This window comes from Acyrthosiphon pisum, chromosome A1, assembly GCF_005508785.2.
Source record: "Acyrthosiphon pisum isolate AL4f chromosome A1, pea_aphid_22Mar2018_4r6ur, whole genome shotgun sequence".
In the NCBI taxonomy this organism is placed as follows: domain Eukaryota; kingdom Metazoa; phylum Arthropoda; class Insecta; order Hemiptera; family Aphididae; genus Acyrthosiphon; species Acyrthosiphon pisum.
The window spans coordinates 163,475,369-163,495,412 of record NC_042494.1 but is presented as its reverse complement, the minus strand read 5'-3'; the positions used below and the strand labels follow the sequence as shown (position 1 = coordinate 163,495,412).

Genomic DNA, 20,044 nt, shown 5'->3' with positions numbered 1-20,044 from the left:
TCCTCTTTATATGTGAAAGATTCAGCATTAACCTCAATAATGTACTATTTACTAATATTTATAATATTTTAAAATATTTAAAAACTACCTATGGCATAACAATTATATAAAACTAACTAGGTATATAACTGGACTTTGACAAGGATAAAGCAGACTAAAACGTTATTTTATTTCTATAGTGCTTATAATTTTAAAATTTAGTTGTAATACCTATTTTATCATTGAAGAATCAAAAATAATTCTGTGCATAGTAGTAAAGACAGTGACATCCCAAAACAGTATTTCATAAATAATTTACATTTATAATCAAATTATATTTTAACTCAAATATTTATTAGGGTGGAGGACCTAAAGAAAAAGTAATATAAAAAATAAATAATACATTTTTATAACAGTGAATATTAATTTTTATAAATATTAAAGTTGCTTGTTTTAAACTAAAATTTAAATTTAAGGTAATGAATAATGTATTCTCATTTTAGAGTCAAAAAACAGAATATTAATTTTAACATAGAACTATAGAACTATTTATATATTTGCAAATGTTCATTTCTTTTAATTAGTATATAAAATGAGCCTAAATAAAAAAATTACTTTGTATTTAGAGCATCAACCTTCAGCAATTTTCGCCATTGCTCAAATGCTGTAAATTGGATGGCTGCATATGGGATGATTCTGGTCATGGTGGCTGTATTTCCTCGCCATAACCATATAAAACCATCTTTTGCATAAGTATCAGCCAAAAATTTAAACGCAGCTCTACCAGAATATGGTTCTTGAGATATCTAAATATTAAAATTTACAAATATTTATAAACGCATACATTTATTACTGACTGGAAAATAAACGATCATTTTCATTCATCTACAATACTTACTTGAAAATTGATTTTAGTTCTATCTAATGGAGCGATTGTACTCTTGGCTAAAGCACCAGCGATGGCGCCCGCCGCCAAACTGTGCAACACATTTGTAGAATTGGAATCATGTTTCTGAAACAAACAACCATTGTTATTCAAATTAAACTTGCTCTAAAAAAAAATTACAGTAGAAATAATTTATAATGACATCCAAGAGACCTAAGAAAATAGGTCGTAAAAACCGAAAATTTTGCATATAAAACTTACCTATGCATTTATCAGTCCCCTTAATTTAAGGTCATAAAACCCAATAATATGTCATTACAACCGGTGACATTATAAACGATTTCTACAGTAGTTTACGGTTTATTTACCTGTGTATCATGTGCCATCATGCACGCCGAAGTGGTTGGAGATAATTCTCGTATTCCATCATTCATGCAATGAACGTTGAAGTCTGTTGACAATATATTTGGCAGCTGTGGACCACCATCGGTGTCCTTGACATAGAAATGGCATCAGGAAACGTTCGCGATGTGTAGTTTTTTTCAGTGAGCTGCAGTCATTAACGCAAACTGTGAAGTAATTGATACGATATATATTAAAGTTAAGTAATATTACGAAACCGAAGTAGATGCAAGTACAAAATATAATATCGTTTCGCCAGATTTTGTTTTTTTACTCTGTTGTTTAAAGAGTAACGTCTGATAACGTCATCGTTATCGCAACTGATAACGAACATGTGTTGGCTTCGAATTTAGATCATAATATTAACACATTAATCTACAGTAGATAGTAGTAACTATTATAGCATAATTATAGGTACATGTTGTGTTTTCTGTACATGATCATGATGTCATGCTTCTAGTTTACAAGTTAGCAATCTACCAATACTTATGCTATATAGAATATATATACATTATAGTTTATACTGTATTATTGATATGTATGTATGGTGAACAATCAAGGTCAAAGTTTAATATTCACTTTTTAACACTCAACAGACGTCACTATACATTATTGCCATTTTCTGGGTTGCACAAACAATCACTAATCAGTTAACATTAGGTAATTAATGATCAATATTTATAGAAGCTAATGACCCCTGTCCCTTTTACTTGATTTAGTACTTACTACTCAGTAGCATGTTTCATGGTTTCATTGTTTCATTAAATATTATGTTTTTGGGCTAGGTACATATTATATTATTTTATTTTTCTAACCGATTTTTTCTAACGCTTTGTTTGTCACCATAAAAGCGAATAAAATATAAAAATTACCTAATTCCCACTAGGCATATTATATTATACAATTAATGATTATTAATTACTACATATTTATAATTCATAAATTTTCTTCGAAAAGGAGAATATCTAGTAGTGCGCTACTTTATGTCACATGATAACCGCTTAATCTTAAATTTATCAATATCTATTTTTACGTAACTAGACATATATCACTTACATTATATTACATTATATTATATTTTACATACCTATATTTTCCTGTTGCAGAACTATTTCAAGCTTGCAACAATACGCGCAGTGTCTAATTTCCTATATCAAATTATCAGAATTTAAAATTTTTGTGTGATCGTAGATAAAAAAATAATTATTGATCGTCTACAATTATGTTGGTTTTTGAACACTCAGATGTTGTCTGTTTTGCTGTTGACTGAATGCAAATCACTTGCAGTGATTATTACTAAACTATTATTACTATAACGTTTATTATTCGTTTTTAGACTTAAATAATACTAATTAGTAATTAATATTAATATAGGTGTTTGTGAGTATGTGACGATACGCGACACCGACACGCATATTATTACTGTATTAGTAGGTACCTTTTATAAAAAAAAACAACACAAAACAATTATAGTATTATACTATTATACAATATAATTTATAACCATCTAATCAGGAATTAAATGTCTAGGCTTTCATAAGTACTTGTTGTAAAATGTAATATCATGTAACACTATTATGCGTTTTATGAGGCATAAAAAATTATCTGTTTACCTATCGGCTATCTGCAAATACCAATGAACATGTTCAGCAAGTGTTTTTATAATTAATAGTTTTTTTTATAGAATACCTATATAAAAACAATAGTTAAAAAATAGCAGTATTAGGGCTAGGCGTAATATATGCAATAAATATACGAAAACAATTTTTAACTCCTATTACAAGTTTTTGAGTAAAAATAAATCTAATTTAATACAATAAAGTATTTTACCATCAGTTTTGAAAACTTTACTAGAAAATTCTTCAATGAACTGTATTAATTTTGCACCATAACTTGGAGCTTTAAGACCTCTTGTTGGTCGTTTCTATTATGACGTACCTAATGTTAACTAAATGTTAACTATCATGTGCAAATATAATAAATGTTTGTATCAATGCACGACTACATATCAAACACGTATCGCACACTAATTTACTGCACATAAATTCATGAATGTTCCAAGTATATAATATAATATATTATAATATGTAATTAATTATTAATAATTAAACTAAGCAAATATTGCATTTTAATATACTTGTGTTAACATTTAAATATAGGTAACTCGATAGGTCTCGATAATCGGTACTGACTGAGTGATTCTTTAATCATTTAACTGTAAGCATCTCTGCTGCAGTCTGCATTACATCGAAAACTCTAATGTTTATGGATGAGTTATTTCAGGTGGGGATGACGACGTGCCGCAATTTTCCCAAGACTGAGATTTCTTTCCCTGCACGTGAAATACATATACCATTTCTGTCACGCCGTAAATTGTTACATTTTTTGGAAAATAGGTGTTAACAACATACCTGTTGATGGCTTTTTTCATACAAATTTTAATTTTAGTGAATTTTATAATAGAAGAATTTCCGGGCGAACTTTAAATCTAAACTAGGTAGTTTACGGCACTGTCGAGTAATAATTTTGCCAATTAAAATTTGCAAAAATCTTTATTCTAACTACCTAGATAAAGGATTGAAAACAGTTTTTAAAACGACGTTTATATTACTTAGATTTTTTAAACGAAGGAGATTATTTTGTCGCCTCAAACTGCGCTATACTATTTATTTAAATGGTGATATATACGTTGATGAAAAAAAAAAATTGAAAATTGTTACATTTTTTTGGAATATAAGTGTTGGCAACATACCTGTAGAAAGCCTGGAAGCTAGCCTTTAACCGGAATGTGTATAGGTACAATTTCAATAATTTTTTGTGTGATGTCGATTTCATCTTAAGAATTGGGAACAGCATTGCTTTGCTTGTTGAAGTTTACATGATAAGTGCGACAACCCGGTTAATATTTTCTCCAACGTTACACCAAGATACTTGCCGGTCGGCTTCCGATAGGGATTGCTATATTGTTAAAATTTAGCGAGGGTGGAATACGGTTACGGCGTAAAATGAACAAAACGCTTACAATTATTTGGAGTGTTTTATTGATATTTTCTAATTATTGCGCCAAGATTAGAATACATTATAAATGGTTTTGTAAATTAACTGATGTTGCTTCAATGTGACAAGATTCGATGCAGATTGTAAAAATAATACTAAAAACTACAAATATTTAGTTATAACTATAGAATTATTAGTATAATATAATTATTAATTTTGTAGTATTATTAGATTCTGAGCAGAGCATATAATATCTTATCTTTTGGCAAATTGAATCAAGATGGTACTTTAAAGAAGTCATTTTTTGATTTTCTCAATAGTTATATAATGCCACGGCAAAAACTACCGCTAAAAATGGGATTTTAATTTCTAACGCTTTGTTTATCACCGTAGCAACGAATAAAAAATAATAATATTATAATATTAATTCAACTTCTAGGCTATAATAAATAATAACAATATAAAAAGTGGGTAAGTGGATGTTGCTACAGTAGGTTACAAGTGGGTCACTGTATAGAGTATACTGCTGTACTTTCGGTATTGGATGTTTGTCCATCATCCCTTCGGTCCTCGGACAGGATAGTGTAATTTGCCGGGCTTCAGTTCAATAAAAAAAATAATTATATAATGTGTTTATTGCTTACACATATTTTAAAGTTTAAGTATAATTCTGGACGCTGGTAGGAATTTAACTTTTACTTTAAAAACAAATAAACTACGACACACTATTATATAGTATATGCATATAAAATGTATATTATAATATTATGCTGGCTATAGTAAATAAACATAGGTGTAATACAGCGTGGTGGCTAAAAAGGAGTATATATTATTATAATGTTATGTATACTATACACTACGTAAATGTTTAATTGAATAAAATTTATTTATTTAATTTATACCGTAATATTACAAGAGCGAATTGTTTTAAATGTATCCAATTAGCTTTGATTTTTTTGAATTTTTGATTTAATATTTGGTGTTTAAACTTAAAAGTAAAGTTATAAATTAATTTAATTGTTTTTCCTCCACTTAAAATAATCAACATTGACAACATTCAACACTGCGGGTCGTATAAAAGTCCATAGGTATTTTACTGCAGTAATATAGCGCATAATATGCTCTCTAGAAACTCGCTGGTTATATGATTAGAAAATTCATGAGTGAGAACATTTTTATTGTTTTATTTTTACGCATTATTAGTAGTTCTCAATGAGAATGAAATTAATAATAATGCATTAATGATTTCAAAATATTTTATTATAATACATATTACATATAAATGAAAATATTTAGTGACGAGGACTATCCTCGTACCTATTTAAAATGTTATAATTAGGGCTCGGAAGTTGTAGGAATTGTATATTATTCTATATGCTCTCGATTTATAGCAAAACCAAGCTATTCAATGATAAGCTTAAAAATCGAAAATTTAAAATGTATATTCTGCATACTTTGTCAATTTAAAGGAAAAGTGCATATTTCTTGATCTTAATATACGCATATTAATATTATATTTCACATATTTAATATTTTCTAAAATATAAATTAATGATTTTCTTTCTGTGTATTTTAATAATAATATTGGATATAACTCCATATTAATTTAGTTAGGTATTTACTATTTATTGTTATCATCGCAATCGACTATTAATTTAACGACATAACGGCGCGATGCGCATTTAATCTCTATCGCAATTATATTCTGATGTAGGTACTATTATAGTATTATAACAGAATATATTTCATCTATTCTGTAGTATTATCTTATCAAATATATTTTTAAGCTATTTTTTTTCAGTTCAATAAAATTTCAAAATGCCCATTCAGTTTTTTGCCATATTTTAAATATTATAAATTTATTTTTCTAAATTTTACATATCTTTTAGTACAATTTAATAACAACAGAAAATGAGTTTTTTGGAGTTTTACATTTTTATGAACATTTATCAAACTATTTTGTGTATTTGACATATTTACATGCATATTTTTCCCTTTTTAGCTCCTATAACTTCCGAGCACTATAGGTAGTTATAGCTTATAAAGTTATAACTTATAATATACATATTTTCACAGGCCGCTAATTTATAACAGTTTAAGTGCAAATGAAAGTGGTGTCAATTTAATTTAATAAATTTACTTGAATGGCTTATATATTTATTGCCACTATTCTAACGTGGATTTATTGTTACTGTAACATTTTTCACCAATATCCATATGGAAGTATTAAAAAAAGTGAAGTTCCTATAATAATGGACCCGTATAAGTTATAACTTTATGAGTGTTGGCAGAAAAAATTAACAGTACCTATTAAAATAAATTATTTTGAATAAAAATTCACCAGTGCGTGAGCTTAATAATTTAAATAATTTAAGTCTTATATAATATTTCCTATTGATTATTAAATCCACAAATTCACCATATTATAAAAAAAAAAACAAGCTGCATCATCGAATTCCATAATGTTCAAGTTCAACCCAATCGTGGACAGACTTTTGCAAATTTTACCATCATTACATTATTATTTTTCTAATAATTATTGTCAACCTTGACGGTCTTTCGTACACATACCTATTAAAAAATCTTATTTAGGTACATTGAAAACCAAAACGTATCCACTATATTAATCATTATCAACAATATATTACTTTGTGGTGAAAATGTGGATAAAATTGATACTTTATTTGTACATTAGGCCTTAACTGGGATACTACAATAAAAGAAACGCGCCATGTGTAATACCTCATGCATTTAAACGGACTTCATAATTCCAATGTTGTCGTTTTTGACCAAAGGTGGTGTGGAAATTTGCACACAACTACCTGTTGAATAAATAATTGTATAATGTTATACCTACATGGAAAGGATAAGTTGGATAGAGCGGAAAACGAATGAAGAAATACTTAGGACTGTGGGAGAAAAACGTACACTCATAGATATGTTTAGAGCAAGACGCTGGAAAATGGTTGGACATGCCCTGAGACACCCAGAAGAATTTTATAATATAATATTAGAGGGTATGATAGAAGGATAGAAATCTGCAGGACGTCCCCGAAACTCTTATATAGGACAAATTAAATGGGATGCAAAAGTCAAAACCTTTAAGGAAGTTAAAGAAAAAGCAAGTAATTGGTTAGAATGGAGAATTGGAGTTGTAAACCAACCTTCGGGTTGAAAAAAAAAATACGTGGCTATACGTTTACCTACATGTCTTGTCTTCGACGCACTCTTTAAGCTATAGGTTTTGTTATAAATAATTTGAGAACTTATCGTATACTTATTGCAGGCTCACCCAATTTGAATGTTAGTTAAGGATTTATTAAAATTCTGGTTTTTGGCATTTTTAAGTATATTATATGTAGTCAAAGACTATAGTTATTGATAAGACTATATTATTACTCCTATGTATTTTCAATAACGAGTGTATTTTAAGATGTTAAAAACTATCAAGGCTTTGTCACTAGGTATAATTGTTAACAATAGTTATTTTTTTAATGATAAATATCGATAATTTATAGGTATAATTATGTTCATAATAAAATTAAAATTGCACCAAGTTTCATAGTATTATTATACTTTATATCCTACTAAGGACATACAGGCGTGTTCAGACCTTTAACGCAGATGGTGTAACCTGGTGCGTATCCAGGGGGCTAAAGCCCACTGTTTTTTTAACAACTTTTGTTATTCTCAAATTGTCAGTGGGTTAACAATTAAAATAAATTATAAAACCATACACTGAATAAATCCATAGATAATAAATCGTTATTTACACATCTTGTTACTTGTCCTATTGTTATCCTAATAATAAAAACACTACTAAAGTTCTTTCCTGTGCGTTGTGGAATATTGGTAATTCTACTATAAAAATACGGAGGAATTAAAAATGCGCCGCGCAAAAAAGTTTTTGCTATGTTGTACATCTGGAGACAACACATTCGGGTTTGACCTCTTAACGCGTTTATGCAGTCTGCATAGAACTCGATCAATTTTGTTTCTAGAGTAAAAATATCTATTTTAAAATGAAAAGATGACAATATTTCGAAGAGCAATAGGTTATATTAAGCGACTAAACTTAATATAACAAATATACCTATGACTTATCACATATTATATACATAAGAAAAATATTTGTATGCATCGCGCAAAAATTTAATCGTCACTTTAAAAAGGTTGAGAATTCTGAATCACTGATGTAGTCTATTTTAATTATGTACAATCAACTGCCCGCGCTTAATTAAAATTTCTAGTAAAAAGCAGAAGTACTGCAGAACGGTCAACTATCAATAAATTTTATTTTAATTTATGTTACGTCAAAAATTCAATATTTATCACGGACCAAGATTATATTTAACTGTGGCATTTGTGGTTAATTGATTAAAGATAACATTTCAACACAAATATTTTATTAATTTTATATGAAATTTCTCTCATGAGACATGAAGTTAACTATAATATTTTATTTAATCATTTAAAAATTTGTTTCATTAAATAATAATACTTATTACGATTCACAATATTAAATTTTAAAATCCCTTTTCAAAATTAACTAAACTACATTTTGAATAGAAATTTTAACAAGCTAAACACTGGCTTGTTTCTCGTAAGTAAGTATGTAGGTACCTGCATTTCCACGGAATATACCAAATATAATAATAGAAAATACATTGAGTGTTTGTATTTCAGTTAAAATGTAGAAAATACTTCATAATTCAGCTACAACTGTAGGTACAAGTTAGAAATTAAAATGTTTATTTATTATGTTTTAAATTAAGTATTCTGCAACACTCATGTGTAGGTTATCCATGTAGTAGACCTACAAGTATAGATCTTCGCAGTCTTGAAAATGTATAATACATTCGAAAATTCGAAATAGAAATTATAAGTTATAACTGTTATAAGTATCATTAGATGTAGGGGCGGCGAATCGCACTTCGTTGGCTTGTTCTATATCTTTATAATCTTTGCCCCCCTCCCCCTTCTAATAAATACAATTTACGCCTTTGGTTATAACTTATATAGTTATATAGCAATATAATTATATAGAATATTAATTAACAATTAATATAATATAATATATTAAATGCCAGTAGCAAAAATTAAAAAGACGACGTACAGCATTCTGGAAACGTTGCAGGAACATTGTGGAAACGTTGATGAAACGCGTGTTACATTCGTAACGCGAAAAATTGAAATATATGTAACAGGAACGTATGCTGTAATCGCGATGTCCGATAAAACATATCGTAGCCTACAGGCTGCCGCAGCCACAGCAGCTGCGCGCCGTGAGCCGACGACGCAATACCGAAGCGGTTAGCCCATGCGACCCTGGTACCACCGACTCTGTTTCATCATGCAAATCGTCATTGACGTATTCTTGAATCTTGTCGAAGGTTTTTATCGCATTCGACAAAACTATTTGTCGCATGAAACAATTTTTATTGAAAATTAAAAAAAAATAATCGATTAAATAAGGTACGATTAGGTCCAGTATCAGCATGCACTATGTAGAAAAAAGAATATTTTTCGGTTTTTTTTCTAGGTTGCATATTATATCACTATTATATTACAAGAAATATTGCATAATAAATATTTTTTAGATTTTACAAATTTATTCATAAAAAAAATAAATCTTTAGCACGCCGCGCCGGGTGAGGCAGGAAAGCTAGTATTATAATTTGTTTTATATTTATACTTTATATACCTTTTTTTTTTTTCGGGTTTGAACCGACGGCGCCTCGGGGACTGCAGCTTTCGCAATGCTTCCGCGAATACTTTATAAACCTACATTCATACTACATGATTATTTATAATCATTGATTATAAATACTATAGATCGCTCACTATAGACGGCTTTACGTAAAGCGCGAAAAATTGATGAAAAATGGATGTGGCCGTTATGAAGTGCTGTCGTCACCCATTAGTTACTTAGATAATATTGTTTGTTTTGGGAAGTTGGAAATATCAAATGTCCATAGTCTAGAATTTTAGATCAGTTATAATATACTGATATGCAAATATAGGTATAACCATTAGCCTTGTAGCCTGAGCACTTACTTGTTGGTAGTTTCGACTATTGAGTACCGCTCGTTCAGCATCCTATGACCTAGGTCCGAAAGATAGCCTACAGGTGGTAGGTGCAAGCCACAAAATACACATCTGTTTAAGCGGCAGATTACTGTTAACGTAGTTGCGCTGATGTAAATGTAAATTTATAACTTCCTGTAAATAATAATGAATGTATGTAGATTGTAGTTATAGGTGTTGTATTTATTTAGACTCAGCACGACAGCACAAAATAATTGTATTCTAATTTATGGCCATTTGAGTCCTGAAACGCTGACACTCATGACTCTGTTCGATCGTTTAACGGAACTCAATATAGTATAAATAACAGTGATGGGAAAGTTCTTTCTAAAAATGAATTAGTTCAAGTTCAAGACATTAAATATGAACTAGTTAAATTCTAGTTCATAGTTTTTAGAATGAACTAGTTCAAGTTCTAGTTCAGTATCTTATAGTTTTTAAAATTATCTAAAATTATAAAAGTCACTAAAGAAAATAAAATAAAAAAATACTTAAGTTAGAAATAAAAAAAAATACGTGAAAATACATGCGACTGCCGACTATGCATCGAAACCGGCGATTTTTATTAGTAATTGAAAATAATAATTATAGAGTAGTGGTTAAAACAATGTTGAGTAAAAACGAAAACAAAATCATAATTAAAATTAATTTTGATTGCGTAATACAGATAGTTTTATATTTTTCCAATCACAATATTCTGTGGAACACGCTGTATACAGTGTATAATAATTTGTATGAACATGTTAGTCTTGAGAATGTTATTTATAACACTTTATTGTATTATGTCAAGTTACAACAGAATTATAATAATAATAAATGGTATACCAACTATTCGTATCGGCGATCAACGGCGCGGCGTTGTGATTTCAGGGCAAAAATAAATATCCAATCTAAAAATAAACAAAATTAAAAACAAATTATATCTTTTGATTCTTGAGAAGGAACCTGATCAGATACAAAACATTTTAAAACGTTATCCTATCGCCTGTTCTATGAAATTTAAATAATTGTCAATGAACGAAACCAAAACGTTCAAAATCATAATAAATAAGAACTTAGTTCACGTTCAAGTTCATTTTTTGAAAATCGAACTCGTTCATATCAAGTTCACACAATTTGGTAACTTATATATAACAATTATTGATAAATATTGATAAAACAAAATACGATTATTTTAATTAATATTTCAATTGGTTTAATGGACGTTTAAAGTTTAAACGCTTATTAATAGTTATATATAACTAATAAAATCATAAATTATTGACAATACGACAATGCCAATACTCTTAATTGTAATTTTAATAATAAAAAAAAATAATTATTTTTATATTATATTATACATTTGAAGTTTGAATTCTGAAGTCTGAACGATATGATAAACTATTATACAACATACATAAATACATTTATATTTTATATCATATTATAGACTATAATAATATGTTAAAGTCTTAAAGAACATTTGAATTTGACCCAAGGTGTATTGATCAATACACCTTGATGTGACCATAATATAAACTATAAAGATAGATTAGTTTAATAAAATGTACAATATTAATGTGAATATAATATGTCTAATGTCTATCAGTTGTATTCAGTCGGCCGTTTGGTCCGTTTGCGTCGTCACACAGTGTTAAAATATTATGTTAATTAGATTATTGGCTGCACAATTACACGTTTTAGTTGCGAAACAGCTGCTGCTGCCGGACGATTTGATATCGCTTGACACGTCGCCTTATCAGTTATCACTAACAGCAATAATAATAATAATAATTTTGATAATTTCACCCGTGGAATGGATTAATTAACTGGTGTAGTTCGCGATTACACTATTATAGCTACAGAGTACCGAATACAGATGTCGTACGGGGAAGTGGGAAATTACCAATCACTTTTGAAAGTTCACTTGCCCGTTTATCGTTAGATTTCTATTCTAACGTTCAGAGACATACCTATATTTTACAACTTTAACTAAACCGTATATTCATATTATATTTTATTTGTTCTGCAATTTAAATAGTCATTGTGTAGGAGAAGAACGAATTATACCAAAAATGTCGCGTAAGTATACGAATCTCAAAAACATAATATAATATTATTCATAGATCACTCAAAAATCAGTTTCGACTGATTGAAATTATACCAGTAGTACATAGTTCTTTTTTGACTCTTAATTTTGATTTTTATTATCATGCAATTGTATGGCAACATATAATTTTAAATAAAAAACTATATACTTCTCCTTCGTAGGTATTTACATACTTATTAAAAATAAACAATTTTCATTGGATGGTCCACTGTCGATATTCAATTTTTATCATAGGCATGAGCTGACAACTAATTAATATTCAAGGTTATTGTGTTAAAAAATTAAAATATTTTTTAAATTACCAATATATATTTTTTTAAATTCTTACTTCAGAATATTATTATAAATATATATTTTTAAATGGTACAAATAACATAATATTATCATACTGTTGAATTTTAATCCGGTTGTATTGTAATTGTATTTTAGCTACATTATAATTGATTATAATGACCTTTAAACATTTCTAATTAAATAAGAAACTTGCTTTTTTTTTCAACCTTGATTAGTTTTTATTTTATTGATAATGACAATTTTTTTTCACCCCAGTAGATTATCTAATGTTTTAATAATATGTCCATAATGATTTTAGTTTATATAATTCATTTAGAATATAATATAATACAGTTGGACTTTCATATCACAAAATCTCACGGCCCACAGGGAACAAAAACAATTCATATTATAGATAATTTTGTTAAATAGAAATGAATAAATTTGGTTCTCAAAAATATATTGTTAAACAGAAAATATTGTTAAATGGAAGTTCATGATATGGAAGTTTCAATGAAATTTCAATTTAAGTACCTTTCAGCCATACCTAACCTCATATCAAAAATATTATAGTGAGTTAGGTTTAATTTGTTCGTCATAGTTAGGGTTTTGAATACAATGATTAGGGTTATGATTTGTATGCATTTATATATTATATTTACTAGTTGATTGTATTGTATGCTAAGTAAGCACAAATTATGGTTTATGAAAGTACCCATGATTAAAAATACAAATTCTTTTAGACCATATTTTTATGTATTGGGTCTGTTTATGGTATAATGCACTATTTAGAAACTTAAGTAAAAACTTTACTTCCAATTTTAATTTTAATGATCACTTCCAATATAGGTACCTACTCAATTATTATTTTTTCAGCATTTTACAAAAATTGTATGTTATTTTATCAGAAATTATAATTAGATACACTGTCTATAATAAATAATTAAATACAAATTGCTGTAAATTATTTTATATTACCTAATTTAAAACTTAATTATTTTTGAAGATATTTTTTTTACATTAATATTCAGTATACATATTAAGCCAATTGTTTGGTGCATAAACAGATATTTTTGAGAATGTATTTTTTGATTTTTTAGTGCATAAGCTTATGATGACTATGATGACTTATAAAATGTAAAAATACGTATGACCTAAACAATTTAAGAAATGTACTCCAAATATGTATTAGCTGTGTAAATACCAAGATAAATAAAAAAAAATTACCTTTAAATGTGAAAAATGCAAAGTAATAATTTATTAGTTACTTAGATTTATATGTTATTAAAACATATTTTTCATCAAATTTCGAGCCCTAATCATCTCTATATATGAATATGATATTTTTTATAAATTGTTTTTAAATATAATAAATTGTTTGGAAATTAGATATTGCTCAAAATAATTTACTTCATAAAATATAAATTCATAGATTTATCGTTTATAATTTAAAATTGATGTTCAATAAGTTAAATAACATTACATTTAATTAATATTACAACTTATTGTTACAGATCCGTTTGAAAAGTTTAAGAAAACAATTAATGTTAACGACAAAGAATACTCTTTTTTTGATTTACCCAAGTTCGGTGTTGAGTATGGTAATATCAAAGTTTATATACTATTTTAATATTTCATATGTGATAAAACAAAAATGTTTTATATTTTAGATCAACTGCCATTTTCAATCAGAGTTCTTTTGGAGTCTGCCGTTAGGAACTGTGATAACTTCCAAGTTACTGAAAATGATGTGCAAAATATATTGAAATGGAAAACTAATCAAACAGTTGAAGGAGGTGTTGAAGTTGCATTTAAACCAGCTAGAGTCATTTTACAAGTGAAGAATTTATTTAATAATTAACTTGTTAAATTTAGAACTTATCAAACGAGTAATATATTTTGCAGGATTTTACTGGTGTACCAGCTGTGGTAGATTTTGCTGCGATGAGAGATGCTGTTAAGAGTTTAGGCGGTGATCCCAACAAAATTAACCCTGTGTGTCCTTCTGACTTAGTAATTGATCATTCTATCCAAGCGGATTTTGTTAGAGAGTAATATATATACATACATATATATATATAATTGTATAAGTCATTATATAAGATTCTGTTCAAATGTCATAATTATTTTAGAGCTGATGCACAACAGAAAAATGAAAATCTTGAATTTGAAAGAAATAAAGAAAGATTCACTTTTTTGAAGGTACTTTGATAATTTAACTGTGACAACTAATAACACTTAAATAATCAATAAATGAGATGTATGTGTATTTTTTTTAGTGGGGAGCTAAAGCTTTTAAGAACATGTTAATTGTACCACCTGGTTCTGGTATTGTACATCAAGTGAACTTAGAATATTTAGCCCGTGTGGTGTTTACTGACAAAGACACATTATACCCAGATTCTTTAGTGGGCACAGATTCTCACACGACAATGATCAATGGTTTAGGAGTTTTAGGGTGGGGTGTTGGAGGTAAACTAACTTAAATAACAATTTATTATTGTTAAGATAGTACATATTTTAATGTTTATTTGTTTGTTTTTTTTTTAGGCATAGAAGCAGAGGCAGTTATGTTAGGACAAGCAATCTCAATGTTGCTTCCTCAAGTTCTTGGTTACCAATTAACAGGAACTCTTAATCAATTTGCAACATCTACTGATTTGGTTTTAACAATTACCAAGGTAAAATATTAGAGACATTTTTGTATATTATTTTCAAAAAATTATGTAACTATTTACTATTGTTTTAGCACTTAAGACAAATTGGTGTAGTTGGAAAGTTTGTAGAATTTTTTGGACCTGGAGTTACTCAATTATCTATTGCTGATCGAGCAACAATAAGTAACATGTGCCCTGAATATGGTGCAACAGTAGGCTTTTTTCCAGTAGACCAAAATACACTTTCATATCTTCAACAAACAAGTATGTTAAGTATTTTTTTTTTTTAATAATATAAAAACCTGCTTGTGTTGTCTCTGTTTTACTAATACATATCATATCATATCTCCGTCTTACAAACATACAACATGGAACATTTTATTTTGAAAATAAACATTTTACTATGTAATTTTTAAAATTAGAGTGAATTTACTTACACAATTATAAAATGTATTACCTTATAAAATATAAAGATAAGATTATTTTCTAGGGCATCTCGTAGGTTTTTATTTTATTTTTAAGAAGAAAGTTATGACCATTTTTAAACTGTAACTTACATACAAATAATAATATCAATAAAATCTTCCAAGATGCCCTAGAATTATCTTACCTTTAAATTTAATAAGAGGTAAATTCACTCTAATTTTAGAAATTACAGAGTAAAATATGTTGTCGTGAACGTTAAATTTGGTATGTTGTACGTTTGTAAGACGGGGACAACAAATTCCCGTGAGGTGTCCACTTCATATTTAAAATTCTCATTACTGGCTTAAAAACTAAAACATTTTCAAAAAAATAATGAGAGAATAAAGATAATATTTTTAACTTTGAGTTTTATAATAGATCAATTCACTCTAATATTTAACCCAACAACATAAAACTGGAATTGCTAAATTTTCATTTTGCATGTTTTTTGTTAGTAGCCATTAGGATTTGATATATCAAATGTAGACAGTGGCGCGGAATGAAATTAAAACTGGAAGTTCAAAATTTCAAATAGTTTGATTTAACCACCCCTTCAAACCACTATGAAACGGGCTTAACTAATTATATAAATTAATGATATTCCGGCATTTAATAAAATTACAGCAGAGTGACTTGATAGTATACTCTTTTATTTTACCCACTCATTTTTTAAGTTACTTAAAATGAACTACGTGAAGTACGTGTTCAGCGTCACTGCATGTGGATATGACGGCCTCTTATTGTTCTACAAAATGTAATGTTTACTATGTTCATTGTATTATTAACAATATAAATCTTGATAATAATATAAAGTTATAATATTTAAAAAAAATAATAATTAATTCAAAATTTGCATTTAAAAAATAAAAATACATAAAAAATCTCAAAAAAACAGTATAAAAATACACTGTTAATATATTTAAGAATCATAATTTAAATAATATATAAATATCTTAAACTAAATATATTATTGACAACAAGAAAAACATTTACAAGACCAAAATTATTGAAAATATCTAAAAAGTAAGAAAAAATTCAAAATTAAATTCATTGGTACATTGAAAACTATCTTTTACAGTATGCAAAAAACAATTCTTTTTTCTACAATTGTACAGCCTTATTTATTTGTAAACCACAGTTTATGACACATTTAGTAAATTATCAAGCTCAACTAATTCAATTTTTATAATACATACTAAATAATAAAATATCTAACTTTTCGTCCATTGTACATTTTTTTTTTGTATTCCTATTAATATAATTATTTAATTAATTTTATGTCAGATCGAAGCAGTGAAAAAATAGCTGCTGTTAAAGCATATCTAGAAGCTTCCAAAATGCTAAGAAATTATGATGATCCATCTCAAGATCCAGTGTTCAGTCAAATCACTAATTTGGATTTAGGAGAAGTTGTGCCATCCATCAGTGGGCCGAAGAGACCACATGATCGTGTGTCTGTATCCGAAGCTCAGAAAGATTTCAAAAGTTGTCTAACAAATAAGGTCAGTGATTATATAATTAAACATATTATTTTGTATAGGTACTAAAAATTAGTGTACAATCCGGCTGGCCCAAAATAGCCCAGCCCGAAAAAACCCATGCTGCGTTTCTTAGGGAAATAGAAATTCACTCTAAATTTTTTTTTTACCTTGTGTTATTTTTTAGAAAAGTTTACCTTATACTTTATAAGTATTATTTATTTTTCCAATTAAACTTTGATTAGAAAAAATGCAACTATCAATAAATATGGATTCAGATTCCGTACATTGCTATCCGGCCTTACGAACACTACCAATGACTGGTGTCATGAGTCATGACTTATAAATTTTGATTTAACAGTTTATTAATTATTCAACAAACAAAAAACTTAACAATGTCATTAAACATAAAACCACTAAAGTCAATAACAATAGGAAAATGTTGGAATATCAATATCAGAAATATTATCATATAGTTTTTGGTAGGGCCGACACTTTTTAAACATTTTTCAATAACAGTGACAAGGCGACAAAGTAAAAAATAGTGCAGCTAATAATTTTTTTCGGATGGGCTTTTTCGGAAAAAGACCCGATAAAACCGCTCATAATTACTTTACAATAAAACCCTTCGTGTTTGGATAATTTTGGAGTGTTATATGAAAAACTTTTTCTATAAAGCCTGTGTTTTTGCCAACCCTACTAACTATAATGCATTTAGTATACTAATTTTGATTATAGTTATATGTATGTAAGATATTATCTTCAATAATACCTATTCAATGGCATTGCTAAGCTCAGAGATTTTAGTAAAAGTGGCAGTTACATGTTACAATGTAAATAGGTACTAGTATAATCACTAACGATGATGAATTTTCAGCACTGGTATTAGTTCAATATTTTTAAAAGTATTAGACATTATAACAAATATTGAAACAAATATTGATATACTTCTATTTTTGAAATTTGATAGGTATTAGGCACATTGTATTTAAAACAATAGGCCATCCATATTCTATACCTACTCAATAATTTATTTAATACCAAAATCAGAAATAATAAATTTATTATTATAAAAATAATATTGAATATTTTAAATTGTGTTGTTATCATACAACATTTGATACATATTCATTGTTCACATCACCTACTTAGTTTAATCTTAGTGAATTTAATATTTTATTTTAGGTTAACAATAATATATTTAGTGATGACATTTATATTGAAATATAATTGTATTTTTGGTGTATATTATACATTATTTTATATTTCTGCACAAATAATAAATACTAAGTTTTTAAACAATGTTATTAAATAATAATTTATTAATATTTTTATTACTTTCGTAAGATAAATAATTTATGTTTGGTAAGTATGTATATGGTTGCACAATATTTTAGATATTACACTATCCTTTATAGTACTATTACACATTACAGATTAATATTTATTTTTATATGAAGTGTGCAATCTATACCTAAGGGGAACAATAGTTAATATGTATATGGGAAACGGACAATACAAATTATAATAGTATATAAAACTATATTAATAAGCGTGCCATTTTTTTGTTGAGATTAGTCTACTAATAATTCTTGTTTTAAAATAAACATACAAATATCTCTTATACTAACGGATATTAAATATTGTATTATATTATATAACTATGTACATACCTTCTACCCAATTTTTTCAACCAATAATTTAATACATTTTTAATCCGTCGAAAGTTAAAATGCATGCTTCATGAATTGTCACCAGTGATAGAGTTTAATTATGAGTACCAAATACCAACTAGAAACAATTCATGGTGCCCACATCATATATCTGACTATAGATTAATAGATGAAATAATGTATGAGAAATATTAATGAAATAATCAAAACTTTTTGAAAAACACTATACCACATTACCATTAAAAATAAATAATATTTTATTGGTTTACCGATTACGAATTAGCTTTTGCAGACTGTTCGTTACTGCTTTGATGAAATAGTGTTGAGTCGAATAGTGTCAGAATTTGTGTCATGATGTCTTTTATAAAGTAAAATGGTTAGAATTTTAGAATTATCTGGATTGTTTTGTTTGCATTATTTATTTGTTTATTGAGATTATATTGATCATTATTATATATTTATGTGGACCTTGGATATTTATGCTCATCTGTATCTGTACATGTTCTATTCATTTTCCTACATACGCTCCCATTAAATTGTATTATTTTTTTGAATAATATTGATAATAATTAATACCTACCTTATAATATAATATTTACTCATTGTACCTATTTGGTTACAAATATATATTATATTACAGAACGGTTCACCTCGTTTGAACTCCTTAATAAGTTTTTTCTGTTTTTTCCAATAAATAGTGCAATACAATTTTTGCAATTTATTAATTTCTTAAAGGTAAATTTTAGGATTTTGTTTGAATTTAGAAGCCTGTAGAAACTATAAATTTATTTTTTAATGTAATTTATTTTGTAGTGGAGTATGCTATTTTGGGAAATTATTATTCAGGGAAGATTTGTAGAAAGACTAAAAGCAGTGCGTGTGCTTCAATCATTGAAGTATTCCCAAGGGCTAAGATATTTTAGATGGTATGATTCTAATAAGAGATAGATAATTTGTATGATTTTTTTCATAGATTCCTCATAAGCTTATATGACCGAATGATTTTTGTATACGATAATAATTTATAATTCTGTGGCTTGGTGCAAGAAGGGTCAATG

General features: G+C 27.5%; 2 protein-coding genes across 5 annotated transcripts in view; one reads left to right on the top strand and one right to left on the bottom strand.

Annotated features, from left to right (window-relative positions):
- LOC100163794 (mitochondrial coenzyme A transporter SLC25A42) overlaps positions 1–3,454 on the bottom strand; it is an 8,502-nt gene extending 5,048 nt beyond the window's left edge. Inside the window, exons 1-5 of one of the 4 annotated variants that reach the window (XM_008185045.3) lie at positions 2,486–2,673; positions 2,355–2,415; positions 1,234–1,434; positions 878–991; positions 595–785 (exon numbers count right to left, since the gene is read on the bottom strand). In XM_008185045.3, the coding sequence (XP_008183267.1) occupies positions 595–785; positions 878–991; positions 1,234–1,299 (371 nt within the window). In that variant the 5' untranslated portion in view covers positions 1,300–1,434; positions 2,355–2,415; positions 2,486–2,673. Of the gene's footprint in view, positions 1–594; positions 786–877; positions 992–1,233; positions 1,611–2,354; positions 2,674–3,097 lie in introns of those variants that run through there. The other 3 variants (XM_008185046.3, XM_029488746.1, XM_001945295.5) reach the window with 3 other exon arrangements.
- Positions 3,455–11,943: 8,489 nt separating this feature from the next.
- Positions 11,944–20,044, top strand: part of LOC100167414 (cytoplasmic aconitate hydratase) — a 28,097-nt gene continuing 19,996 nt past the window's right edge. The window contains exons 1-9 of the mRNA XM_001952156.4: positions 11,944–12,412; positions 14,228–14,314; positions 14,384–14,550; positions 14,619–14,764; positions 14,846–14,915; positions 14,993–15,185; positions 15,264–15,394; positions 15,463–15,634; positions 17,120–17,337. Coding sequence (XP_001952191.1) covers positions 12,406–12,412; positions 14,228–14,314; positions 14,384–14,550; positions 14,619–14,764; positions 14,846–14,915; positions 14,993–15,185; positions 15,264–15,394; positions 15,463–15,634; positions 17,120–17,337 — 1,191 coding nt within the window. The 5' untranslated portion in view covers positions 11,944–12,405. The remainder of the gene's footprint in view (positions 12,413–14,227; positions 14,315–14,383; positions 14,551–14,618; positions 14,765–14,845; positions 14,916–14,992; positions 15,186–15,263; positions 15,395–15,462; positions 15,635–17,119; positions 17,338–20,044) is intronic.